General features: G+C 45.4%; 2 protein-coding genes across 2 annotated transcripts in view; both read right to left on the bottom strand.

The window, feature by feature from the left end:
• Positions 1-11,868: 11,868 nt before the first annotated feature.
• Positions 11,869-12,947, bottom strand: ACTRT2 (actin related protein T2). Its single transcript, XM_074848323.1, is given in 3 exon segments — positions 11,869-12,110; positions 12,112-12,455; positions 12,458-12,947. Coding segments are annotated over 3 exon segments (990 nt in total). The 5' UTR covers positions 12,933-12,947; the 3' UTR covers positions 11,869-11,939.
• A 693-nt stretch (positions 12,948-13,640) lies between these two features.
• The window catches only part of LOC141933539 (actin-1-like), a 71,267-nt gene continuing 58,775 nt past the window's right edge, over positions 13,641-26,132 (bottom strand). Inside the window, 9 exon segments of the mRNA XM_074848289.1 lie at positions 13,641-14,093; positions 14,095-14,311; positions 14,313-14,378; positions 14,497-14,582; positions 14,751-14,831; positions 16,195-16,307; positions 16,618-16,782; positions 16,861-17,631; positions 18,252-19,731. Coding sequence (XP_074704390.1) covers positions 13,716-14,093; positions 14,095-14,311; positions 14,313-14,378; positions 14,497-14,540 — 705 coding nt within the window. The 5' untranslated portion in view covers positions 14,541-14,582; positions 14,751-14,831; positions 16,195-16,307; ... (1 more) ...; positions 16,861-17,631; positions 18,252-19,731 and the 3' untranslated portion in view covers positions 13,641-13,715.

The following is a 26,132-nucleotide window of genomic DNA, read 5'->3' on the forward strand; positions in this document are numbered from 1 at the left end:
AGTGAATTTTAGGTGGGATGCCCCTAATTCCCAGCGATATGTGAAGCTCATCTTGTGTCATTCAAGCAACACCCCCTCACCCCCCTTTTCATGTGCTTATAGTTACTTGGAACAGGACAAGTTCTGTCTCACAGATGAGTTAACTGTTAAGCATCCCAACGGGTCTATATTTAATACACATGACATTTCCAACACTTAGATTCTTTTATTTGTAGTATAACTGTATGTTTCATAAGTATAGAGACTGAACTTCCTCATACATACTGTGGAAATACGTAAAACATAACTCAGTGTCATTCGACCTGCTGATATTTCTATTTCCAGAAGAGAACAGGAACACTGAAAAAAAAACCCCAAGTCTTTCCCAGCAAAGTCTGATGTATAGGATGTGACATAATGGTGCAAAAACTTTTGGCAAAAACAGGGATTTTAAATTGCTCTGCTCTATTTTGCTGTGGTGGGAGTTTTAATGCAGTGCACTTTGCCTAGAACTGACACAAAAGAACAGACAATCACCTCCAGTGTGTTACAGGGAAGAACAAAACAATTTTCTGGGAAAAAAATATATTGAGTTCAGTACGCTGTTTATAGGTTACAATAACAGAAGTGTTTGATGTAATGGATGCTTTCTGGCTACCAGGGAACCTTTCAAGGGCCCACACACAGGAGGGAGGTGGCAGTGATGAGGTGGCAGGTACGTGCTACAGAGAGGTGAAAGGGGACAGAGCTTTATTTCCCATTTTACAAAACAATTTGCCGGGCTCCCTGTATTTCACCGGGCCCTGTCAGAGCGGAGCAGATAGCACCACGCTGCAACCCAAGCGCGGCCGTCGCCCGCTCGTGGCTCCAGGAGGTGGCTGGGGCCAGGTCCCGGCGCTCACCTGTGCAAGGGGCGTTCCTGAAGGGTTTGCTCCTTCCACAGCGACTGACTGGCTGTGCGGAGGCTGCGGGCGAGGAAGGGGCCAGCGTGAAGACGATGCCCTCTTGCAGTGCCCCTTAAATAAAGCAGTGTCTTTGGGGGGCAGCTCCACCTGCTAGGTGCTCCTCCGGCTGGGGCAGAAGGTGTTTCCTCATCAGAACAAATCACCTCCTCAGATGGCCACGGCGCCGGCAGTGCCACTCCACTTGCGCTCGTCCCCACGCGTCGGCGCGCAGAGGAGGTGCGTGTGTGCTGGTTTGCGTTCCAAGCAGCTCACCTGGGCACCTTCGTCTCTGCACAATCCCCAGCAAACTGGCCTCTGCAGAACTGCTGCAAAAGCCACTCGCCGTGTGTCACAGCGCTCGGGGTTTATTCGCTTGCTCAGAAGTGCCGTGTTTAACGCGGTGGCTGTTGCCCACAACGGCAGAAGCAAAAGCCCCGTCTGTGAGTTTGAGCGGTGAGGATGTCCCGTGCTCGCTGATGCTAACACTGCTGCCTTGTACATTCTTTCTTTTTCTCTTCCCCCTCTTTTTCTAATGAAATCTTTCCATATTATTAATGGCTAGGGTGGATCTATAGAGTGTGTTCCTTCCAGGATTTTCTTGTTTGCTGTAGTCTTCAAATTTTCCAGTTCATTTCCTATTTTCCTGCTCTAAAATCCCTGCCAAAAAAAATCCCTGAAGCACACTTTGGTGCTTGAACAGAAAAAACCCCAACATTTGAGAATAGACACTTGATCCAGATTCTTGTAAACCAGTAGCAATTTTCCCCTCAAATATGAGTCATTTTCATCAGTGGCCGACAGTTCCTCAAGGTGAGTTTTTATCTAATTAACTATGCAGATGCATTTCAGTCACTAAAATGGGGAACACTGTGTCATATAATTTATGTGAAATTAGTAGTCCAAGAGCATTCAGCCAAGAAAGACTGGACTTATGATAGGCTATTTAATCAGATTCCTTTAGGAATTAAATGATTAGGAATGAAATTAATGAAATGGATTTATGCCTAGATATACTAAATGACACTAGCTCTCATAGCCAAAGAAGAAACAGGTACCCAAGAAAAAATTCCTCACTCACGGGCTGGAATATTAGAAACAAAAGTGGCTATGTAATCCCCCATGGAAAGAATTATTTTGGTTTCATGTAATCCCCCACCAGAAAAATTGGAAACATTACAAACTCCACTGATATTAGAGCTCAAGTGCGTGATGGTGCCAATTGGAACAGGTTAGGAGTTGGGGAATTCCATAGGACATTCGAGGAGAAAAAAATTCTGAAGTAATTTCATGGATTATTGTTGGTTTTAATCCCTTCTGTGGCTTCTGAAAGAAAATCCTCACACATTTAGTTGCTCATGACATGGACACTTCCCTGTAAACACAAACTGAAAATAAAAGCAGTTGGACATCAGTCAAACTGGTGGAACTACTATTAAATGACTCAGGCAGCCTGATACGTGAGACTGGTTATTGCAGTGCATAACACTGGTAATTTGGGGCTGAGCTAATTCTATTTATGGGCGTGCTCTGCTGTTCTTCACTTGAGGATAAAATAGCAGGTGGTTCTAAGGGGCCTTTTGCTCTGAAGACCCCCCACCCTTCGTTTGATCTGCAGGGACAGACTCTCATCCACGGGAACCCTCGGTGCATCAGGAGGGCTCCATGCAGGTTGGAAAGGCCCATCTTGTGATGTGGCAGCTCCCAGTATCCCCTCCTGACAGACTGTGCAAGATTCAAGGCAAAACAGAGGAGAATATACGCTAGTACCTTGCCTAGGACTTTCTTCCTTCAAACCTGGGCACATCCGTGTCTTTTCAGTCTTTGCACTCAACATCTGTTCGTTCCCTTCCACTGACGAACAGGACACAGGATGACCTGGGGATTTTCCGTGCCTACATCTGGTGAGATGCTGCCTTCCGCAGGAATGCTCAGGGAAACGTATTGGCTTACCACAGGGCAGCCTCACGGTTCCTGTCCTTCTGCAGTCACAGCTCGATCTTTTGAGGCAGCCGTCACCGATGCCAGCTCGCCTCAGAACGTGGTGCTGCACACAGCGGTGGCTCAGGAGCCGAGCCAGCCGCTCGCCCCACGGCTGCCCGCGCGGGAGGGGCAAGGCAGGCAGCTCAGACAACACCTGCTTGGGTATCCCAAACCGTACTTCGCTGAGAGCCGCTCTGCTTGGCAGCTGCACATCTTATTAGCTGCGTGTAAGGAGGATGTTAGGCATTTAGGCGCTAGAGCTGGTGGGTCTGAGAAAGTAAAGAGTCCAAGTCTTTATAATGTTTCATTTATTTAAATATATTTGCTTTACAGGTCTCATTTTGCCTTTTCCCCTCCATCTCTGATGGTGACACCGCCTCTGAGTAGTTCATCAGGCAAAGTGGAGCACCTGAAAGCTAGCATGTATTCCATATCATTCCCAGTCTGCCCGAGGCAGGACACAGCACAGCCCTACAACATCACCACCTCAAATAGGAACTACTTTGCCTTAATCTGTTTCTGCTTCTAAATATCCTAGGTAACATTTTTGTCTGTTCACTTCTTCCAGCCTTCAGATACAACCTTCTAATAACAAAACCACTCTCTCTGAAAATGTATGCTCTAAATTTCAATGTTTTCCACAGCATCTAAGTATCACGCAACTGGAATTGAGGCTCAGGAAGACAAAGGCCCAGATTCATCTTCACTGATATGCACAAAGACAACAACTAAATGAGGAACCCAGTCCCAAAAAATACTCTCTTCAGCAAATGGAGAGTGATAAAAGCCCAGCACCTCATAAGCAGGTGAAGTCTCTCTCTCCCTCTCTCCACTGTTTATCTTTTTAATGAAGTTTAAAGTTATTTGCTCTAGTTGTAAAGGTTACATGGGATGAATCCAGATCTTGGTGAGTTGCCCTAGCAAGCCTGTGACAGATCTGGAAATAAAACCTCCAGGAGGGCAAGCTGGAGGTTATCCAGTTACCCTGGATATGCAGGGATCCATTCTTCCCCTCATAAAGGAATAATGATCTCACATCAGTAAAAAAAAAAAAAACCAAACAGTTTTAAAGTAAATCCACTGAATACAGTGGGTTTAAAACAGCATAGCTGAAATCAGCATCTGGACTATTGTCTTGGATACCTTAAAAGTCCATGATTCCTTCCTCTAGGGGCATGTGCTTCTAGGAAATATATATTACTTTGGCTGAAAGACAGTACTTCAGAGAATGTCATCAGACCACCAGCACCGTTTAATAGTTCTGCTGTGTTGTTCTGAGAAATACTGTTTTCTGTAGGAATTCGGGAATGACCCATAGAAACAACTTTGGCAGCACATGTATTTCCCTTTGGATTTGTCAGGGTAGGAAAGGATCTGAAGAGCTGAATCTTTCCAAATCTTCTCAGCTCATCTGCATTACAAGGACTAAGTGGCTCACCAGTGGTTCCTTGCTTAGTCTGAGGCTCTAATATTATCAGGGCTACATCTGATCCAAGATGTCTTGAGAACCGCAGGGAGCGTAATGTTTTCTAACACCATCAAATTCCCCTCTCTCTTCTTGGTGAGAGAGATTCATTGCAAAAACAAGCAGTAAATTCTCAAAGGCTGCAAGAAAGCAGCGCTGAGGGCCAGACAAATTAAGACAGATGTTCTGAACTTTGGGATAGCGAGGATGTGGTTTTGTGCAGCCGGCCACGTGAAGACTCTCAGAACATCCTCCCTTCTCAGACACAAGAACGAAGCAGGTAGCGTAACAAGGCACAATAAATCAAACCCAAGATGACTGTGGCGGGTGGGGCTGCAAACCTGCAGAAGTTCTTGGGGCCTGCAAACAGAGTCCACTGCTCGGCTGACTTTCCCGGCCAGATTCACACCGCTCGGCACATTCCCATCGCAAAGTCCTGGAAAATATAAAGGGGGAAAGCGTGGGCAAGTGTTTGAGAGGCAGGAAAACAATTTGTCAGAAGTCTTGCAAAAGAGAGAGATTTCTGATTGTGCTACTCCGTGTCTCTGCGCAGCCACAGACAATAAAGAAGAAAAAACCTGATGCGCTGTCTGGCGGGCGGCAGAGCTCAATTCAAGAAGAAAAAATGCTTTTAACCCAAACCCATTGGAAAATTAACAGGCAAAGGCAAATGAGAATGATACTCAAAGTCAGTGAAGATAATTCTCCCAGTTTCCCTTTAAGGACGCCCAGTGCTGAGGCTCAAAGTTGACACCCATTAGAAGTGTATCTGGAGCTTGCAGTGAGAAAGAACAGTTTCTACCACTTTTTTTCCACCAAGCAGAAAAATCTCAAATGTGACTGACAGCTGCCACATCACAGCACATTTCAGTACTTCCATACTGTCAATTGTGGTTACAATTTTTCCAACATCAGATTTTTCTGAGGATTTTTTTTCTGTTCTTCCCTTTCATTGTATTCGACTGTGGACACAGACCAAATCACCTTGGTGGGAATGGTCATTAAAGACACGGGTAACATACATGCTTATTGTCCCACAGGCTTTCCCATATTTGGCTTGAGAACGTGGGAGGTAAAAAACTTATATTTGAGGTCTTTATAAAACATAGCTTAACTCCCCTGATCGATACTCCTTGGGACCTGTCCTATGTAAAACATTTAACCAGCTATACTTTAGATAAAAGAAACATCTGAAGCACTGGTTGTTTTGGAGTTTCTCATTCTTTTCTCCCATATATCTTCATAAAAGTTAAGTGCCAGACACAGTATTTTAAGTTCAGAACCTTTCCTCTTGTTCCTTAGTTCTCCTTGGCAACACTTACAATATCACTTTAATATTCTCCCCTACTGCTGGGCTCTCAGGACCACCATAGCCCCGACGCAGCACAGCGCACCCATCGAAGCAGGGGATCGGTGGTTTAGTTCCAGTTTTGCCACGAAGGACACGAGATGAAGTGTGCCAAACCCAATTCATGCAAAATGAACGCAGCTTCTGCTGGCACAGTGATACAGCCCAGGGTGAGACCCTCGGCCCACTGGTGCCCCGGGATCCCCCTTTGCAAAGCAGAGCGGCACAACGCGCTCAAGATCTAAAACCAGCCGAGCGGGCAGGGTGAAAACATCAGCAGCCCCTCTGGGTTTGGGTCAGGGGTCTTGTGCTGCGTCTCTTTAGCAGACCTACTGCCTGACGACACGTTCCTGAGCAGAAACAAACAGCTGTACTTGTGCATCCTGCCACTGCAGTGTCTCGGTCTCCCTTGCCCTGTCCTGCCTTCAGCGCCCTTTGGGACGCACGTGCACGCACTGGGGCAGTTTGGCCTTGCAGCTACGGCACTACGTGGGGATGCAGAAAAATCTGAATTAAATTCCTGGCTCTGCTACGTACTTTGGTCAGGATCTGAGCCAGGCGGTTATTTCCACCTGTCTCTGTTTCCTTTTGGTAAAACAGTGAAGATATTATTTCTTTTCTTACGCCCTGCATGCGCCGCTCAGCAGGTGTAGGGCGAGTGCTGTACGGAGGCACCTCAGCTTGTTCCAAATGTGCTCCCCCTCCTACGGAGAGCTGCTCAGCCACGTTAGCAGTTGGCTAATTTGCTCATTTAAGAAAGAAGGGTACCGAGGTGGCCCAAGCACCGTGCCAGAAGAGCTCTCCTGCCCAGGGCCGGCCGAGGTGCAGCCGTGCCGGCAGGAGCAGGGACGGCCCCGCCGTACAAACGTGCTGGATGCTTTGAACTCTCACAGCTTCTACCAGCTATTACTGTAGTCATAGATACAGTGCCCTTAGAGAAATCAGAATCAATTTAGGCACCTAATACTGGGATGTCTGTGAGTGAATTGGTTTTGAATTAATCGAGTAAAACAAGGCAGTGAAAACCCATGTAACATGTTGGTCTGGAAACTGCTGCAGCCCTGGGGATGGAACGACAATGCATATTTTACGCCGTGAATTTTTTATTAAGGGCTGTATTTTTATTTTTTATTATTGAATATGAATATTTTACACGTCCGAGTTCAGAACAATGCTTTTTTTGGCTGCCTCTGCACTTTTCATGGTTGTGTACCCTTGCATTGCATAACTGAGAGAGATCCATTTACACACAGGGGGAAAGGGGACTAATGAATCTCAGCAAAGCTAACTTTACTGTGTGTGAAAAAAAGCACTCTGAAGTTTTCCAAATAAAAAAAGAATACACACATATAAAATACTTGCATGGAATGGCTTAATAAAATCAGTGTGTGTGTGTACGTGTGGGTGCACGTGTTCGTGTGGGTCTGTGTATAACGACCACAGAGCCTCTCTCACCCAGTGCTACATCTTACTCCATGTAACGACACCTCCGCTGGGAAAAGTGCTGCAATGTTCTTACCTCCTTCACATCAAATCCCTCACATTCAGGTACTCACCTGGATGTTTCCAAAGCTGCAGAAATGAGGCTGGCCTGCCAGTTGCTCGGGAAATGAACTGACGGAGCTGCCCACGCTCAACGGCAGGGCTGGGATTGATCTGCCCTTGGTAACGCCGTGACCCTCTCTGGCCACTTCCAAATGTCCGCAGAGGTGGTTTCCACCCCCGTCTCTGCAGGACACCCCTGGAAAGTCTGCCTACTGCAGACCCTCGGCCTTACTGCTCCTTCCTGGCGTTCCTGGCCGCACCGGGGCTCCAAGCCAGCTACTGCTCTGCACGGCCACGCTGCCGAGCATCTCCAGCAACTGCCGTGCTCCTCCGAGCTGCTGTTGGTTTTGTAGGCTGCACAGGCTGGCCTGCTGGCATCGCTTCATTCTGACCATGGATGGTGAAGACACACCTCCCCTACCTGGACAATTCGGATCTGGCCTTGCTTGCTAAACCTGGTTACCAGCCCTGGCGTGGTAAAGCTGGGAGCTTCCAAACTCCTGAATGTTTCTGAGCTTCTGTAAGGTCAGGCCCCTCGGTGCCCTTAGCATTGCCCTGTCCGGGGAACAAAGGGGCTCATCTCCCTGCCCTCCCCTGTGCCCCTTCTGAAGAGATGGACTTGGCAGGCTCTGTCCTGCTGCTTTCAGAACCAGGTGTCCATCACCATCCTCCTTGAGACCTGCGAGGCAGGAGCGAGGGCACCTTTTACAGCAGTGTGCTCACACAGCTCAGCATGGATGAGGGCAGGGAACAGGAGATTTGAATAATAAAGATAATAATTATTTGTCTAGTGTATATTTGAACCCAGTCTTTGTACTGTGCATATAATAACAGGGAGGAGCGGGGGGAAGCAAGAGCTCTTGTACAGTTCTCGAGAGCTTGCAACCAAAAACAGGCAGGGTGACAAGAACCACATTGTTTTGGGCAATCAGTGTGCATTGTCCCAGGCTGACATTACTGCATACCAATAAAACCTTTAGATTCACAGAGAACGGGGAAAGTGCAAAATGATGAATTGTTTGACATTTAAAAGAAAATAAAGAGCTGCTGCTGGATTGAAACTTAAATGAGACTTGGGGAGGGAGGGAAAAAATTACCAGGATGGGCTGGGTTTGGCCGGGATAGAGTTAATTTTCTTCACAGTAGCTGGTATGGGGCTATGTTTTGGATTTGTGCTGAAAACAGTGTTGATAACACAGGGATGTTTTATTACTGCTGAGCGGGGCTTGCACAGAGCCAAGGCCTTTTCTGCTCCTCACCCCACCCCACCAGCGAGCAGGCTGGGGGTGCACAAGTGGCTGGGAGGGGACATGGCCGGGACAGCTGACCCCAACTGACCCAAGGGATGCTCCATAGCGTATGGCGTCACGCCCAGCATATAAATATGAGGAAGAAGGAAGGAGGGGACGTTCAGAGTGATGGCGTTTGTCTGCCCAAGTCACCGTTACGCATGACGGAGCCTGGCTTTCCTGGGGATGGCTGAGCACCTGCCCGCCCATGGGGAGTGGGGAATGAATTCCTTGTTTGGCTTTGCTTGCGTATGTGCCTTTTGCTTTACCTATTAAACTGTCTTTATCTCAACCCACGAGTTTTCTCACTTTTACCCTCCTGATTCTCTCCCCCATCCCACCCGGGGGAGTGAGCGAGCAGCTGGGGGGGCTGAGCTGCCGGCTGGGGTTAAGCCACAACACAGGAGCAGGTTGAGATTTTTAAGTAATTCCAGTGCAAACTTCTCAAATGATTTTGTGTTGCTGATCTTGTGGCCCCAAAGTCCCAGATCTTTGCCCTGATACGCGCTCTTAAAGCAAGAGACAGCACTTACCCCAAATAGCTTGCAGAACGAGAAAAGGATGGAACAAAGGAAGGGTGTTTATAAGTGGGAGCTGATGCCTGATGTGCCCAAGATTAAACTTTTCATTCCACAACTAATCACCAGTAAATATAAGAATTAATCCAGGCCTCTTTAATCCCTGCAACCAGTCCTATAGTCACCAGACTAGTGTTGCTTTCCTGAGGCTAGAGAGATCAGGTATTTACAATTTAAATCCTCTATATATCCACAGGACAGGTAGAGCATAGGTGGAAATACATCAGAGGAAGGATTCCTGCAATTCATTTTCTATGGCAAGAGGGCCAAGGGAATAAGGTCCCAATTGACTAAAAGCTCAGACCTCTTCAAAGCAAAAATGAAATATAAATGAAGTAATGAATTTCCAGTGCCCTGTGCAGTGACGGAAACACAAGGTGACCAAGAGACTGAAGAGGCTGATATAAAGTCTAGAGTCATGGAACACGTGCCAACTTCTGCTATCTCGTTGTGTGTCCTTGAGCAAAGTCATGTCGAAGAGGTAAATGGAAACAGCCAGGCCAAACCAGTACTGTGGGTGCCACATACCTGTAATAATGATTTGTTGAATGATTTTCAGCTGGGAGGAGCTGAACCAGGTCCCTCGATGTAAAACAAGTTTGGTATCAATGAATCCATCCTGGATTACGTCAGGCAATATCTTGCTCTGCAAGGGTGAAATCTCATTAAAAGCACACACAGAGCTCTGCTAGGTGTCACTCTCCAAACACGTTTTGTGTCTGCAGCTGGGTTTGCAGAGTTATCACGCTCTTTGCTTTGCTTTTCTCCTTCCTGACAACAACCTTGAGTTGCACCGTTCACTCAGGTTCCCTCTGCTTTCCAGCACACTGTTTTTTGCATTTTTATTTGCATTAGATTATTGGAGCAGGAGTCTGAACACTTAAGTTACTGCAAATCCCTCCTCATATGGAAGTCAGTGAGCTGTAAAATATTTAAACTGTCTACAGTTGTACCTCGTTTGTTTACACATTTCCAGTGGGCTGCTAAAAGGTAACATTCTGTAATAGAAGAAAGATCCAAGATTGCTGATTCTGATTTCATAACAGCTCTAAAAGCGCTCTGAATACTTGCATTAACTTGATGGAGTAACATATATCTCAGCTTTCCGAAGCCTTAGGGCCCAAGTGGAGCCGGGAAGCTATGTGCTTTTCTCCAGTCTCTTTGCTTTATGCTTTCACTCTGATCATTGGGGAAAATGAGGTTAGGTGGGTCTGGCTGTATTTACTGCTGGACACATCCACAAATCCTCCTCCGCTTCCCTGCCACGTCCTCTGCAGCTGGGTCTTCAGCCTGTTTTATTTTTTCACTTGCCCTGCTGAGGAAGTGCTCCAGGGCTCGGTGGACAACTGAACCCAGGGTTAGATGTGCCTCTCTTCACAGCACTTGTAAGTGTCCTGTAGAAACAGAAAAGACTGTTGTGATTCTTCAAAGGGCAGCGAGAGGAGGTGATAGATGACTAATCAGTCCCAAGGCAGCAGAGGGCATCAATGAGTTTGAAGATTCATCTCCGGAGCTGAATGAAAATAGCCAGACACAGTACTGAATAATTAACAAGACAGATTTCAGCTCTTTTCCTATTTTCACGTTAGTCTTGAACAAATTCAAGAAGTTCTCAGGTATATCTTGAGGTGTTTTTTTTTTTCAAATAATTTTTGAACAATATCTAAATCATAGTGCTAATCACTTTCACAACTTATGATGCGATTTCTGTTGCCTGACTGGATGCAGTGCATGTATTTGCAGGTGTGGATAAACACGATCTCTCTAAATGGATATTTTTCAAGTTGTTTATTTGAATGTAAATTTCCCTGCTGAAAATTCACACCTTTCTTACGAATTTCATCGTTCACTTTGGAAATCCAATCAGGTAGCCATGATATTTACCCTAGTTAAGCTTATTTGGTGGAATTATTGATAAAAATTGAGCTTGGCAAGGCAGATTTGCTTAGTAATTTAAGCAAATATTTTCAGGATTATTTTGCCATTTTTTCTAGCTCTCGGTGATCAGGTAGAGCAATAACGCTTTCTCCCAATATATTCAGCTTTTCCCAAACGAGAATCAGTGGCAGGTAGGGACCAGTGCCTCCACCTTCTCTTAGATGCCTGACATCAAAACATTTGTTCCGGAGTCCTCTAACAAGAAACCCGAACTAAATACCTTTCACCTTGTGCTCTCTGATTAGGTTACTAATTTTAATTAACATTATATCATCTAAATGTAGTCTCACATAGTCCTTATGCTAGAATATTAGTGAAATCCCACAGACAGTCCAACGGAGGCAATGTTTTAGGTGATGTGACACAGCAATCACATGGCAAGGCCGCTGATAGCACAGAGATACTCTAGGTCCGAGAGCTCTGCTTTAACAGCCAGATCGACTTATTTTCAACAAATTTAGAAGTTCAGTCCCCTCTGAGGTCCTCCAGGGCTATGATGAAGGGTCAGCAACACCCCCAAGCCCTTGTGTTCTCCATCTTGCCACTCTCTGGAAGTTTATGGTGAATGGCAAGGAGCCAGCCCCCACGGGCATGGGATGGAGGTGGCTTGTTCTCAAGTGTTTAAAAGTCTGACAAACTGTTTGCAGTTCTAGCAGGGATCAACACGTTTCTAGAATTAAAACCAACATCTTGGATAGCAAAAATGCTCTGAACAAGGACTCTTTCTTCAACCCAATGCACAAGGGACCCTTCTTTAGTAAGCTATAAAATCACTTACTATAAATCAATTATTTTTGTACTGATTTATTAACTGCTCTCCAGCTGTTCAGATTGGCACTTAAAAAAAATTCCTGGATGGTCCTACTGGAATTTTCAAAAGCTTTTTCTCTGGAGTACTGTTGGTCCAACCTCGTTATAGTCTTCCCTGGTAACCCACACATTCCTAAATGTTCTTAAGCTGGCAAGGATGGAAGCACCAACCCACACGGAGTACATCCGATCTTGTGGCGAGTTGACCTTGACATGAGTTGTGTTTGGGAACTCCTGTCTGGAGCTCCTTCAGAAGCCTCTCCTTGAAACCTCGGAAAAGAGTCGATCCACCCAATAACAGCACTTTCCTTAGGATGTTGGACTGGATATACTCATAACACTTGACGATGCTCAGGAAGACCATCCTCCCGACCCATGGCCTTGGGATTTCTGTCTCTGCGGGCACAGAAAGCACTTCAGGAGCTTGGAATAGCTGGTCTCCTGCCTTGACAGCCCTTCCGTCGGGGAGAATGTACTTGCATGTAAGTTTTTCAGGCTTTTCCTGCGTATTTTGGCTAGGATCTAAAGCAACATAGCACAGCTTCTCCTTCATATCCCTGACAATTTCTCTCTCTGCTTGCTTACGAAGGAGTGCCTGGTCTCTGAGAGGAGCCTAGCAAGCTATTTGGTTACACCTCTGCCTGCAAAATCCAGCCTGGTAATGCCACGGAAGAGGTAATGGCCTTTGTAGATAGGGACCATGATGGTGACATCATTGCCACCACCCAGCGCTAGCCCAGTTGTGCAGGCACAGGCATAGAGGGCTGTTAGCGCCCGCAGGGTCATGAAAAGGGCAGGCACCTGACAGCTTTTGAACATCATCTCAGTCGTTTTTTCTCAATGGGACAAAGGATTGAGAGGGGTCTGGGTCAGCAGTGCTGGCCTCTCGCTCAGTTTCGTTTTGAGTTCATGTTTGTATAGGTATCTCCAAATCTTCTCCGTGTCGTCCCAGGATGGAACTACCCCATTTTCCATTGGGTAAGTAAAAGACAAAATGTCCCTTTTGGACTGGGTTTCTCCCCCAGTATAGCAGTCCTTATGACTCACCCCAGACATGACAAGTTTGAATTTGGGGTATCCCACAACAGTAGAAATAACCGAACGGGGTGCCTGTTCCCCTGACAGACCAGGCTTACACCTGACAGCCAATGTCAAAAATCACTGTGCGATGTCAAAAATCACTCCCTGTGGAGTCAGACATCTCACACAGGACGGTGCTGGCTGTCCCTGGCAGTGGCTGCTGGCACAGAGCATTGGCAGAACATTCTAGATCCCCCGGTCACGAAAAGGCACCTCACAACCCTCCGCAGCTGCACTGGCAGCGCTGCTTCCTCCAGGGAGCCAGCAGCGTGGAGCATTTTGATTCAGGACTAGTACTTGGAAGTGAAACTGGGTGTTCTTGCTTCCCAGATAAATTACAGCAGAGAATCAATGGATTTTTTCAGACCCTCAGGCACAGAGGAGGGTCGGTTACAGTAATTGCATTTGCATTGATTTATATCTGAATTCTGTTTGGGGTTTTGCTGGGTTTCTAAAGGAAACATTTTTAATGAGGTCAAAAATAACATGAGAGTTAGTTTTAGAATACAAACCCCAGATATCTCAAAGACCTTAGAGGGAAGAATCTCCCAGCAGAGGAGGTATGCTGCTCCCCGTAGGACTCCAAGGCAGGCTGCGAGTCAGTTAAGGAGTTAGTGCAGCCCTGTGATACGTGCACACCTGTAAACTCTGCGGAGGGGAAGGCAGATGATAAACAATAAGATCTTCATTACCAGTGTTTTATTTTCAAACAGGTTTTGTCAGCCACTAAACGCACAGGCAGCTGTAGCACCTTTTAGGTCAGCCAGCTCCCAGCAGGGTTTCTTGCTCGTGTGTTGTTGTAGGAAGCCATTCACCTGCTCTGACGTTCTCCTTAAAAGTCTTTCTGTTGATGACTTCTCTGCCCCAAAATCCTTGTAATTGCTCACGGTTGACCCACATTTGTTTGAACGATGTCAGGCAGGTGAGGATGGAGGCCCCAGTCCACACACAGTATTTTCTCTCGGGGGGTGCAATGATCCCCACAAACATGCCAGCAGGCACTTCCAGCTTCATCTCCTTCAGGATCTGCTCCTCCAGGCCAGGGAAGAGCATGGACCCACCCGAGAGCAGGATGTTGCCATAAAGATTCCTGCACATGTTGACGTCACACTTCACGATGCCGTTGAAGATCAATTTTGTGCACACCAGGAGCTTCAACTCCAATGTTTGCAGGCACAAAAAGGGACTCCGTTGCACAAAAGAGCTGGTTGCCTATCTGGATGATATCGTTGCCAGGCAATCTGTATTCTTTCATGACTTCTCCTGGCTTTGTTTTCATTTCTTGGATGGGGTGTAAAGCTACGTAGCACAACTTCTCTTTGACATCTCTCACAGTTTCCCTTTCAGCTAACAGAAGTGCGTCCACTCTCCAAAAGAAGCTTCACAAAATATTGGGTGATATCCCGGCCAGCAATACGCAGCCTGGAGACAGCATGGGGTAAACAGTATCTTCATATCTGGGGGCAGTGGGGGTAACACCATCCCCTCTGTCCATGACTACTCCAGTAACAGGGGCCGAGGGACAGGGTGCCAGAGTTACCTGGACTGCAACGTACAGAGTTGGACCACGAAGCCTCCGAACATGACCCACAGATCATGGACCACGAATGTATCCCTGTAATGAGCCTAAGAACACTTTTTTTCTCAGAATAGAAAAGCATATATTGCAAAATACATGCATGACAATTACATTTTTCACACATGCCTCTGGCTTATCTAAGACACTACAAATATTTCCAAGAGTTGGTGAAGATTAGGACAATTTTGCCTCCTCGTGAGTATTAACCAACTTACCAGTTTGCTTTGCTGAATAACGTCTGCACTGGAAGCAGACCTTCTTCATCTGAATCCTTTCTGATCCTTTATAGGAAACTCCTAAAAATATTTTTAAATAGTTAGAACTATGTTTGGCACTGATTATGGCATCATGGAATATTTTTCCCTGTCCTTGTTACTTAATTTAAAGGCTATTTTTTGGTAAAATCACAAAAGTGAAATAATAATTTCTCCCTCTTGCTGGTTTAAAAAACCCTGACAGTTTTAAACCATGCTTATAATACCTTGTAGTGCAAAGAAATTCCTTCCCCTAATGAATCTATATCCTGGGCTGCTGACAAGCTGATCTGCCTGCAAATAAACAGACATGCAGATGTCTTCTTTCCACGCTTCCCCTTTCCATTCAGCACTTTGTTGAGAAGAACAAACTTTTTTTTGGAAGTTTGTTCAGAAGGATTAAAAATATCCTAGATCTTCACAACTGATCCCCATTTCACATCTAATTGTTGGGTTTTTTTAAATTTTGCTTCAAGAGAAGATTTCCCAAAGGAGGAAATTTCTATAGCTTTGAATTTAATCAGATCTGATAATCCAAATCCATTTACAGAGAAAATTTCCTTTTTAAAAAAAAAAAAATCACTATATAACTTCGGTTTGAATCCTTGGCTGCCAGAGTTTAATTGCTTCTCCTTGTGGCTCTAAATCCAGGGCAGCTTCAAAGCAAGGGTGGCTTCTATTAAATTTAATTACTTTTTCCTGCAGCTTGCATGGCAAAGGTGCCAGCTACTAAATGAAGGTGGTTATGAATCAGAGGCAGATTCCAAACAAAGATATATATTAAAAAGAAATTTTAAGTGTAAGCAAATGACCTCCTTGTACAGAGACATTTATACCCCAGATGAACTACTGAAAAAAAAAGAAAAAGCCATCTAACAAGGGATCAGCTCTGTGTATGTTATTTCCATTCTGCTTAGATTCCAGACATGTTTGTGTTAAATGCTACTCTATCCATTTTAGCAATTTCTCTAATCCTCTTAATATTTGTGTACATATATTTCAGTGTGTGGCACACTTGTTTTCATGCATGCTTCTATATTAATGTCAACAGGTGTCCTAATCATTTAAGAGGTTGTTATATGCATCACACTAGAAGCCCCATTTAATCCTGCGTGGTCTGCATGCAGCTTACAGCGCAGGGCTCCGTTTTGAACATGATGTTGAGTATTAAAACAAGGGAATATTGACTGTGATTATTAAATGGCAGTTTAACCTAGACGCTGGAATACTCATCTGTTCCCTCAGATTGGTTCTGTCATAAATCACCTTAAAAAGGGCAGGTGTCAATTCACTTTGTTATTATAGGGTTTGCAATAAGTGAAATTACTGTTTGCGTTAGCTGAAGTACTGTAAATTGAACTCATAGATGAGATAATACGAGACATCAAAAATTTCTCGTGCTCACCTGGCAGCATAGCTTACACCGATACGACACGATCTCCTCCAGGAATGGAAAGATAGCTCATTTTCTGAGCGCCAGCCTGTCCTTGGCCTTCGCCGTTTGCCAGGGGCTGCCAGCTGCGGGGAGACACAAAAGGCACCGGACTGAGACGAGCAAATCCATTCCACACGCGCCGCTGACGCCTTGACTAGATGGTATCCACTGCCTGTCCCCTCTTCACGGGATGGAACGCGAACTGGAAACCGAGGGGCACGTTGGAAACACAGAAATTCCCACAACAGACCAAACATAAATGAGCTCTGTCCCACAGACACTGGATTATAAAAATTCATAGATAAATGCTTGTTTACAGCCCAGTCTTGCTCGCGTTACATGTCAGTGCTGAGCACACACTTTCACCTACGTGTGTCTTCTTGCTTTACCGACCGTGCGATCCCCCAGGCGAGCCAGGGCTTGTCCTTTCTCCACAGCCACCCTCTGCCCGAGCACTACTGGAGACAAACACGTAACTCAGGAGAGGTTCTGACTGAATCAGGCCAGACTGGAAAGCACCTAGTAAAGGGTGATGAGCTTTGGAAGGTCTGAGTTTACCTGGGGAAAAACCAGAGGGAAAAGAATGGGTTAACTCTTAGCCTGTACACCCGCATAAACCCCAAGGGCCTGACTAACCTGGAACATCTGTAGCAGCAGGGATAAATGTCTTTCCACACCTTGACAGCGTTACCAAGAAGAGAGACAAGTAGGACCAGAGACTGAGGGAGAGATGCTTCTCTCCATGCCTCTCTACGCCAGGTTATGTTGATATCTTCCCTGTTTTTTCTTTGCATTTATGTGTGTCTTGTTATCCTCAGCTGACTGTTTTGTGGATGTAACCTCATTCTGAGCAGGCACAGTGCAGGCGATGGGATATAGTGCACCAAATACAGGTGACACCCCAGAAATAATGACGCTTCATCAGAGAATCCCTTAACGAAACCCATGGAATCATGATTTTTTTTCTGTTTCACAGAAAAAGAGAACAATTGCAAGGAATTTGTTCATTCCCCAAACTCATTCCACTCTGAGTCTTTCTCAGTTTCCTACAGGCAACTGATTTTGCTAACACAATTATTAGGAAATCTCAGACATACAGCTCCAATCCTCATCCTTCAAAAACTTGACAGGGACTTGATGAATTGGCATTCATTTCTCCATAAAATAACTTAGCTTTCTTAGTCAAGATATACCCGCCACCTTATTGTGGCACATCTCTCCTCCATCTTTGTTTACAACCCCCTCTAAAATGCTGATTATCTTCTTGGCTTATGGTTTCCTCATTGCCTGCTTTGGATGGGGAGGACAGATGTTGGGCTGTTGGCTGGGAGCGCTGTGACAGTGGCTCTGTCGATGGGATTACCAGTGCAGCTTTCCAAGTGGATTTTAAACTGGAACTTGTTGTTGCTGTGAAGGAATGAATTAAATGTATCAAAAAGGTGAAAATAAGAAAAAACAAGAGGCTGGAATGTGGTGGCCACGAGTCTCAAGGCGGAGAGTCGTGTAAACAGAAGTATACTGCCTTTTTACGTACAGTAGTAATTTAGCACTTTCTGGGATATCCCAGAAACAAACCAAAGGATTTATTAAAGTGCTAAAGCTTAAGTGTTAGAAGTCTGTGCTTTTACAGCTGAAAGATCACAGTTACAGAACCATCACCCTGGAGCATGCATATGATTTGTGTAACTAATAGGAGTGCATTTATGGAGTGAATCTAAATGCATCAGAAATAAATATTACAAGAGAAAAAGTGAGGAAAAGAGGACAAAAATCTTCTGTACAGAACACCACCATTGAAACTGTACATGGGGAAGACAGAAAAGAGGCTCCTCGCCCTTCTCCATGCCCTAAAATCCCAGAGTGGCCGTCCATGGTGAACGGAAGAATCGAGCACATCAAATGCTGCGGCAACAACAGACGCCTTTACCAAATCAGCCCGTCAGCACACGAGGACAACACTCACTCTGTGCCACAAGTCATTCTGGTACAGACACAAAGTGAATTTATTATTTATACTGAGACAGTACCTGGAAATCAGCTGGGCTTTGTCAGGGACCGTAGAAACAAACCACAAAGGGCAGGTCCTGCTCAAAAGCAATTCGGTCTGAGAAGTGAGACCTAACGGGTGGGGGAGACAAACAAGCAGGTCAGGGTGGAAGTCAAGGGAGACAGTGTGAAAGAAATCAGGGGCTGAGAGCTGTTCTTAGCCAGTAAGAAGCAATAATCACCATCACAGATGCTTAGCTCTAACAACTTGACAAGATCCCTTTCTCCGCATAGGAGCTGTGTTTGATTGCTCCCATACTTGTTTCCATCTAAAATCCCCATTTTGCAATGTCTTCGTGACACTCCAAACATCCACAAAGCTCTTTGAAGTTGAATTTTAATGTGTTTATTGACACCAGTTATGATATTTCAAAACACATGGGCTACAAATTGTTACCATGCACTCCTAGTGTTTACAGTAATCCCCATATTAAAACAAACTCAGCCTTTCCTGATGATTTTATATCTTCTTGCTGACTCATTTGCCTGTGTTGATTTAAACTCCTGTTGAGGGTTTTTAATATTCAACACTTCTGAAACATAAAAATACCTATCTGCAGATTTCGTATACTTTTGAAACTTTTTGCATTCATTTTTATGGGCACCACATGGCCAAAATCCTCCTTTTCAATTTTCCTTGCAGATCTGTGACTTGCAACGTGGGCTTCCCATGCTCAAGCCCAGCAGTTAACCCTGCACGTGCAGCTGGCCTCGGTGTTAGAACTGCTGCCAAGGCCCAGCCCAGCGATGGGTGGCTCCAGAAGCTCAGCCCTGAGGCAGCAGCTTGGCTGGGGGAGGCTTCCCTCGGATCTCCACCTGCTAGTAGAGGTGGGCTTAAGCTGCAGCAAGGGAAGGCTTTAGGAGTCCACACCGTTGCCCATGAGAAGCGATTAGGGTAGCTCTTCCCTTGAGCAGGGCTGGACTGCTGAACTTGCAAGGTCTCTCCATCCTGTGAGGACACCTTGGCTGCAGTTTCTGAGGAACACGAAGCTGCCCAGTGGTTCCAGTCTAGGCCCGCGGCAGGGCTTTGCCACCCTCAGGGGGTCATGCTTAGCCAAGCAGGGTCAAATGAGCTGCCTGCCTGGCTACTGAGAGCAGCAGGCTAGCAGGCACTTGGAAGTGGCTGCTGTCGAGTCACTTGGGACCACACGTCTCGTCAACGTCTGCGGCTCTGGGCCATAAAAAGTTTCAGTAAGCAACTCAGAGCCAGGAAGGTTGGGCCCTCCACCACATGGCATGAAACAAAAACGTTTTAAAACTCTATGTTTTAGTGTCTACTGTTACAAGTGAACAGTCTTATAAAAGTCCCTTCAAAACACGAGACAGCCCTGGACTCCTCGCACTGGCTCCAAGACCCTTTCAGCACCAAACCTCCTTGGTGGCGTCGTGGGCAGCTGCACCGACCAGTGCCAGGGCGGAGGGAGCCGGACCCACTCCCGTGAACGTCCCCAGACAGACCCACTGGAAAGCAAAGCCAAAAAGACATGTTAATTTTGGCAGTGAACAAAAGCACTGGGGAAGAGAGAAAAATCAATGTTTGCTAAATAGAAAAAAAGGATCTAAATTGAGAGAAAATACATCTATTTTATAATTCCTAAAAGATATTGGAGGGAGGGAAATTGAAATTGCAAAGAAATTATTAAAAAAGTTGCAATGCATTGTCCTTTTAAAGGAAACTTAAATTACTGCATTGCTAAATTGGAACAGCTCTGGGGACTCGTTCATGGTGTTCTACTCTTTAGACTCACAAAGTCTAACCAGTATCTCTAGGGGGGGCTGGATTTAATAGTATCATCTAAAATGTAATAAACCCTGCAAGTGATGAACAACTGGAAAGGTGCAGAACCCACTGGGATTCAGATTTAATTCAGACGATTTGGAATTCAGCGTCTGAGAACTACTCAGAGTTCACATGTTATTTTCCATGTTGGAGAAAAGAAAATAAGATCTATACCTAGGAAATTATATAAATTATGCATAAATAAAAGTCTTGGTTGAAAATTCATATATTTAAAATAATAGTCTTGATTATTTGAAAATGAAGAGAAGTCCAGGAAAAGACTTATATTTTTTTATTGTCTGAATGCTTGGGATCAGTTTCACTAAGCTGAGCTCCAATAACTCATCCACAAATTAACCTTTCCTGGGGAAATGGCAGAACCAAGGCCTCGTGGCTCCACTCTCTGAATTAACTCCAGCTCCCACAGGTTGCCCCGGAATATTAATAGGAAGAAGGCAAGTTTTAGGATGAAGACAGGGAAGAGCAGCTGACAGAGCTGCGCAATCTGCTTCTCGGTCCCTGCAGCTCTGTGCCGCGGTGGCCACCAGTAAAGCCACGGCAGCAACCTCACTGCATCTGGATGGACAACCCCAGGCTGCACCTGATGCCTTTCAGCCCAAGACCAGCACAAGTACGAACATTTGACGTGAAAACAAAAGCAAAGCAACACTTTTTGTAATGTGGCAAGAGCACTCCCCGCTCAGACCACTTCAGGACCAGAGGATGGTACAAAGACAAGGTCTACACCAGCCCTCTGGCTTCCAGAAATCAGAGTTGTTGGGAGTTTTGAGACTGTACAATGGAAAAAAAGGAAAGCAGGGCTCTCTTACCCTTGGAAAACTGTTAATTCAGCATTATACATACTGCGCTGCTCTGGAATCTCATTGTTACTTTATATAGCCAAGTACCATTACCTCTAACTATATTCCAATGGCTGTTGGACTTGGGTTTACGAGCAAATTGTTAAAAGCTGTGTCTGAGGTATGAAAGCGACAAGTGGAAAGCATTCCCATGAAGTATGCAGGATCCCTGGAACCAGGCCAGCGGTTTAGGTCAAAACTCAGTCACATGTCCTGCTAGCTGGTCCGGAACATCCTTCAAATCCAGCTAAGCAAACAGCTCGGAGCGCCCCGCGCCAAGTGCCAGCTCCAGCTGGCATCCTGGGACATTTTATTCTACAGTTGTTGCAGTTTTGGAGGTTATGAAAAGTTTACTAATGAGAAACATTTCGGGACACCGTGCCAACAATTTAGGCTGAAGGAAGAGCTGTAATGACATGAGCATACATAACTTCGGTGGAAAGTCTGAAACATCGGTTCCACACCCTGAGAACTGCCTGTTTATAAATCCCAACAATTCTGAACATCAAGAGAAATCTGTCTGCTTGCTCTTAAGATGTTTACATTGTGCTTTCTAAATATTTTAAACCACTGATGAAATTAAAGACAACTTTCACAATGTTGTGTTCCTCAGTTATTTCGTTCATTTTGGTTTGCAGGGCCAGTTCTTCTTTTGTAAACAGGAATTTGATACCTCAAAAGGGGTGTGAGAGCACTGGGCAGCCAGGGATTCTCAGCAAACAATTTTGGTAACCAAGAAAACTCTCTTTAAATGATCTTACTAATTTTCTGTTGGGAAATAACACACTGTTTAGATTTCTAAGGCGGAAGCACTTGCAAGCAACGTTGTTTTTTCACCAGCACAGACAGGCAATCCGGCTTTCCAGTGATTAGTTCAACTTCAAACATCCACTTTGATGCAGAAGCCCACCACCACTCCTTATTTGACAGAAGATAAAGCAGCAAAGCCCAAGACAAGTTTCCTCTTCTCGTTGGTCTGATGAGAGCAACTCCAGCGAGCGCTGCCGGAACCGCGCGTGCTCGAGCAGAGTGCTGTATGCCCGGAGATGTTGCTTGCTCACCCTGATTTTTAATGCCAACAGATACTCAGGTGCTCTGCCATGTGGGAGATGGATTTCCAGCAGCTGGTGAAGTAGCATCTATAAAGGCAAAATACTGCAAATGCGTTTCTCCCTGAACCCAGGCTTGGGAAAAAAAAAAGTCCCATTTTAGACCTGGATATCAGCAACTGAAATGGGAGAAAAAACAGACATACAAGATGCAGCAGACGGGATGGGTGGGTGGATGGAGAAGCTGCCTTTCAGGATTCTGGTATCAACTACGGATGCAGAACCCATCTAAGTGTTGTTCTGTGTCAGAGAAAAGGGAAAAGCAAGGAATCATTACAGTGGATTCTCACAAAAAACCAATTTAAAGAACTTTCTCAGTCACTGTGTCTCACTCTTTCAAAGTCCTCCTTTGGCTGGTGCTCCAGCTGGCATTCAGCTGACAAAAAAAGAAAATAAACCCATGGTTCCCAGAGGATTTCTAGCAGAATATTCAACATATTAGAACTGAAAGAAGAAATACTGAAAGCGCAAGCAGAACTTCTGTTCCCATCTTCACTCTTAGACAGTATTTGGGTGCAGTAGGAGTGCGGAGCGGTGTTTGTCTATCTACCAGTGCTATTCATCACTACGTTTACCATATTTTCCTTTTCTTTCCATAACTCCTGGCTTCGCTCATGTCTGGGTGTTTTCTAACCAGCCTTAAGGCAATAAATCAAAGCTGTCAGCATTGGAAGAAAATTAATGTGAGAAGTTGTTCCAAAGGCCACCAGCCTTTTCCCTACTCAGTGTGCTGTGTTAATCCAGGATTCCTCAACAGCTTTCAATCTTCTGCTATTTTCACAAGGTTTTGAGGCTACAGATGGATTTTTTGAAGGGTGGCTTTGAATTGGATCCTGTAAGATACCAAATTCCTGGAGTTTCTTTAGATTTCAAAGAGAAGTGAGGGTGCTCAGCACAGGCCCAAATCTGACCCCAGGCCATCTCTGGCCAAGCCACGAGCAAAGCCCAGATCCAGAGATAGAACACATCAGGGTTTGAATCTGGGTTGAACTTTTCATGAAGAAAAAGGCCAAATGATTAAAAAACAATCCTGTTCCTATGCCCCGTAGTGATGACGCTGGTTGAATTATTCATTGCGAGTTATTTATCCAAAGAATGCGGCTGGCATTTATGCTGAATACATTACTTGCAAGTTTTGATTTCTTGTTTCATTACTCACTCTGTTCTGTACCACTCAAACTCCAACCTCTTCATTTCTGAAAGTCTCTTTTCCGAGTCTGAGAAAAAGAACACTTGGGAAACAACCTTCAGCTGGTGCTGATCCGATAGAGCAAATACCTCCCTGGGAAAGGACAGCCTGGCAGTTAAGGCATTTTCCTGGAACTCAGGAAAGCAATGTTCTTACCCTATTCAGCTGCAGATGAACTCCGTAACCCCGGGCAAATCACAGAGTTCCCTATACCTCTGGCTGCACATTTATAAAATGGACATAGTATTTCTCTCTGTAAGATACTGTAAGGCTAGAGATGTTAAAGATGATGAATGGCCTAGTTACTATGGAAACTGGAAAAGCACCTAATGCAGATGGATGAGTTTAGAAACAGATCCACCTGACTGAAAAATCATGAGCAATTGGGAACTTCATTAGGTCAAATTCATCATGTTGTAATCAGAAGGATTGTGGGAGCCACTCAAAACTTCCCTTAGTAGAAAGTACAAGCTTATTCGATTTGTTTCTGGATAGACATTGAAGGTTTTCCCTTGTATATTTTCAAACTCTCACATTTAATGTATCTGTTTACATTTGTTTTTCTCCAACGGCTTGGGATGTTTAGGTAGCAACTGAAATTCTTGTCCTACCAAACAAAGATCATTAAAACCAGAACAGTGAGTGCAGAAATCAGCCCAGAAGTCTAAAGACTGAGACATATTGAGAAAGAAGTTTAATTCCAAAACTGAAATCTTGTGAGCCATTCAAAGAGAAAATACCAAGCAACTGCTGAACGCAACTGTGGCAGTTTTTCCGCCACCGGGAGACTACTGTTTTAATTACATCCTCACAAAACACTGCTGCTCTCCGTTTTTGGATCAGACTTCATCTGCCAGCTGCTCAACCAGACATCGAGAGGTAGCTCAGAGTTTTGTCCAAGCACAAATTGAGGAAGGACTTCAAACCCCAGGCCAGTGTTAGCAAGTTAATCCCTCTTGCAGAACCAATGGAGAGAACCCACTCGTCGTTTCTTTTGCCCAGGTCTTAAATAAACATGGTATTTGCTTTCTTAGCTCTCAGAATCTGACTAATGAATTTGTTTTTTAGAAAGGTATTTAAAACATGAAGGTTCCCCCCCTCCTGCAATACATCCAATTATAATAATTTTGAGGTATTTCAAACTTTAGACCTCAAACTACTCCTCATTGTCCTATCAAATTATCCAGGTCTTTGACATGAAAAGTCATTATTTGCAAAGACTCCTGGCAGCAGCACTTACTGAAGTGAGGCTGTTCAGGTTTGGGAGTTTAAAAATGGGTTTGCCATTGCAAATGGCTCATCAAGTTACAGTTGTGTCTCGGTAGGGTAAAGCACTCAAGGCTTTCAATTGCAGCAGGCCCTGCTGACTCAGGGAATGAAAGCTATGGAACTGCTGGCAAAGGAAATGCTAATAATTAAAGCAGTAATCGTGACTCTGGGGCAAGAAATAAATGCCTACAGGGTGACGAGAGATTGAATAAACAAAGCAAATAAGAGCCTCACGCTGCACAGTGCCACCGAGCAGCGATTACGGCTGGCAGCACAGCCCCGGCCACCTGCGCCAGCACGGCGGGTACCCCGGGGGAGGCTCAGGGCACCCACAGCCTCCCCGGCAGCAACAGCAGGCAGCACGTCGGGCAGGAGAGGCTCGGGCAGCGCGCACCGCTTGCTCGCCGCTCCGCCCAGGGGAAAGGCTCCCACTCAAACACAGGGAAACCAGCGCCGCACCCCGAGGACTCGCGCTGGGCGCCCCAAAGGGTCTTGTGCTTCAGAATCACAGAATCATTGAGGTTGGAAAAGACCTTGAAGCTCCTCCAGTCCAACCATGAACCTCACCCTGACCGTTCCCAACTCCACCAGATCCCTCAGCGCTGGGTCAACCCGACTCTTCAACCCCTCCAGGGATGGGGACTCCCCCCCTGCCCTGGGCAGCCCATTCCAACATTTCCATGACAGAAAGCCCTCCCATCTTCAGTCAAACCCAAGGGTGCTTCCCTGCGTAATGGGCATAACGGGTCCACGCTGATGTTAAAATCAAGACCACTGACAACATTTGTAGTTTTTTGGCTGGAGATGGCCTCAGTTGCGCCATAAATAATCTCCGAGGTGTTGTTATTGAAACAGAAATATCGATCGTGAAATGACGACAGCAGCAGTGGAAAGCAACAACGATAACTTTGACCTTGCACTGCACATTACAACCACGATCCTCAAAATGCTTTCCCATTACCTCCTCCTCTCAGTCCTCTGCCAAGAGGATTGTCAGCTGCTTAATTATAGTGGGAAGCAATGAATGATACAAATACTTTACTGATAAAAGTTTTCCACACAAGTCACCAGTGCCCCCATGGTGCTAGCAGAGCATACACTTAAAGAAAGTGCCATGTGCGACGGTGAATGAGGACAGACAGCCCACACCCAGTTTGGAACGGAGGAGAACGGTGTACCTGTTCGATTTCAGACTACACTAAGACACCTGTAAAATTCAGATTTCTGTGAAGTATGAAATAGTTCACAGAGAGGAATCCCGTGCAATCCCTGGCAGGTGAAGTGCTAAGTGCCTTCAAGGAAGTACAAGCTCTCTGCAGAGTGGGGCAACCGGTGCATAGCCTGGATCTCTCCCTGACAGGCTGCGCGTAGGACAGGCCTCTGAGTAAAGTCCAGCACATGTGTAACCTGGCCCCTCGCGGCTGGCAAATAACTTAATTTACTGTCATTCAGGTGTCAGGTTCCACTTCCTTGTTTACTGAATGTAATAATATCCTGCAGTATCTGGCTTGCACAAGAGACTAAGTGAAGTAATTTGACAGCAAAAATAAACAAATGAAAGGAATCTTTAAATACATCAAAGGGAAAGCGTGCTACTATCTGTGGGACCATCATCACAAGCCCTACCGCTGGGTCCTAGCTCTGAAGCACAGATG

This window comes from Strix aluco, chromosome 22, assembly GCF_031877795.1.
Source record: "Strix aluco isolate bStrAlu1 chromosome 22, bStrAlu1.hap1, whole genome shotgun sequence".
Taxonomy (NCBI): Eukaryota; Metazoa; Chordata; class Aves; order Strigiformes; family Strigidae; genus Strix; species Strix aluco.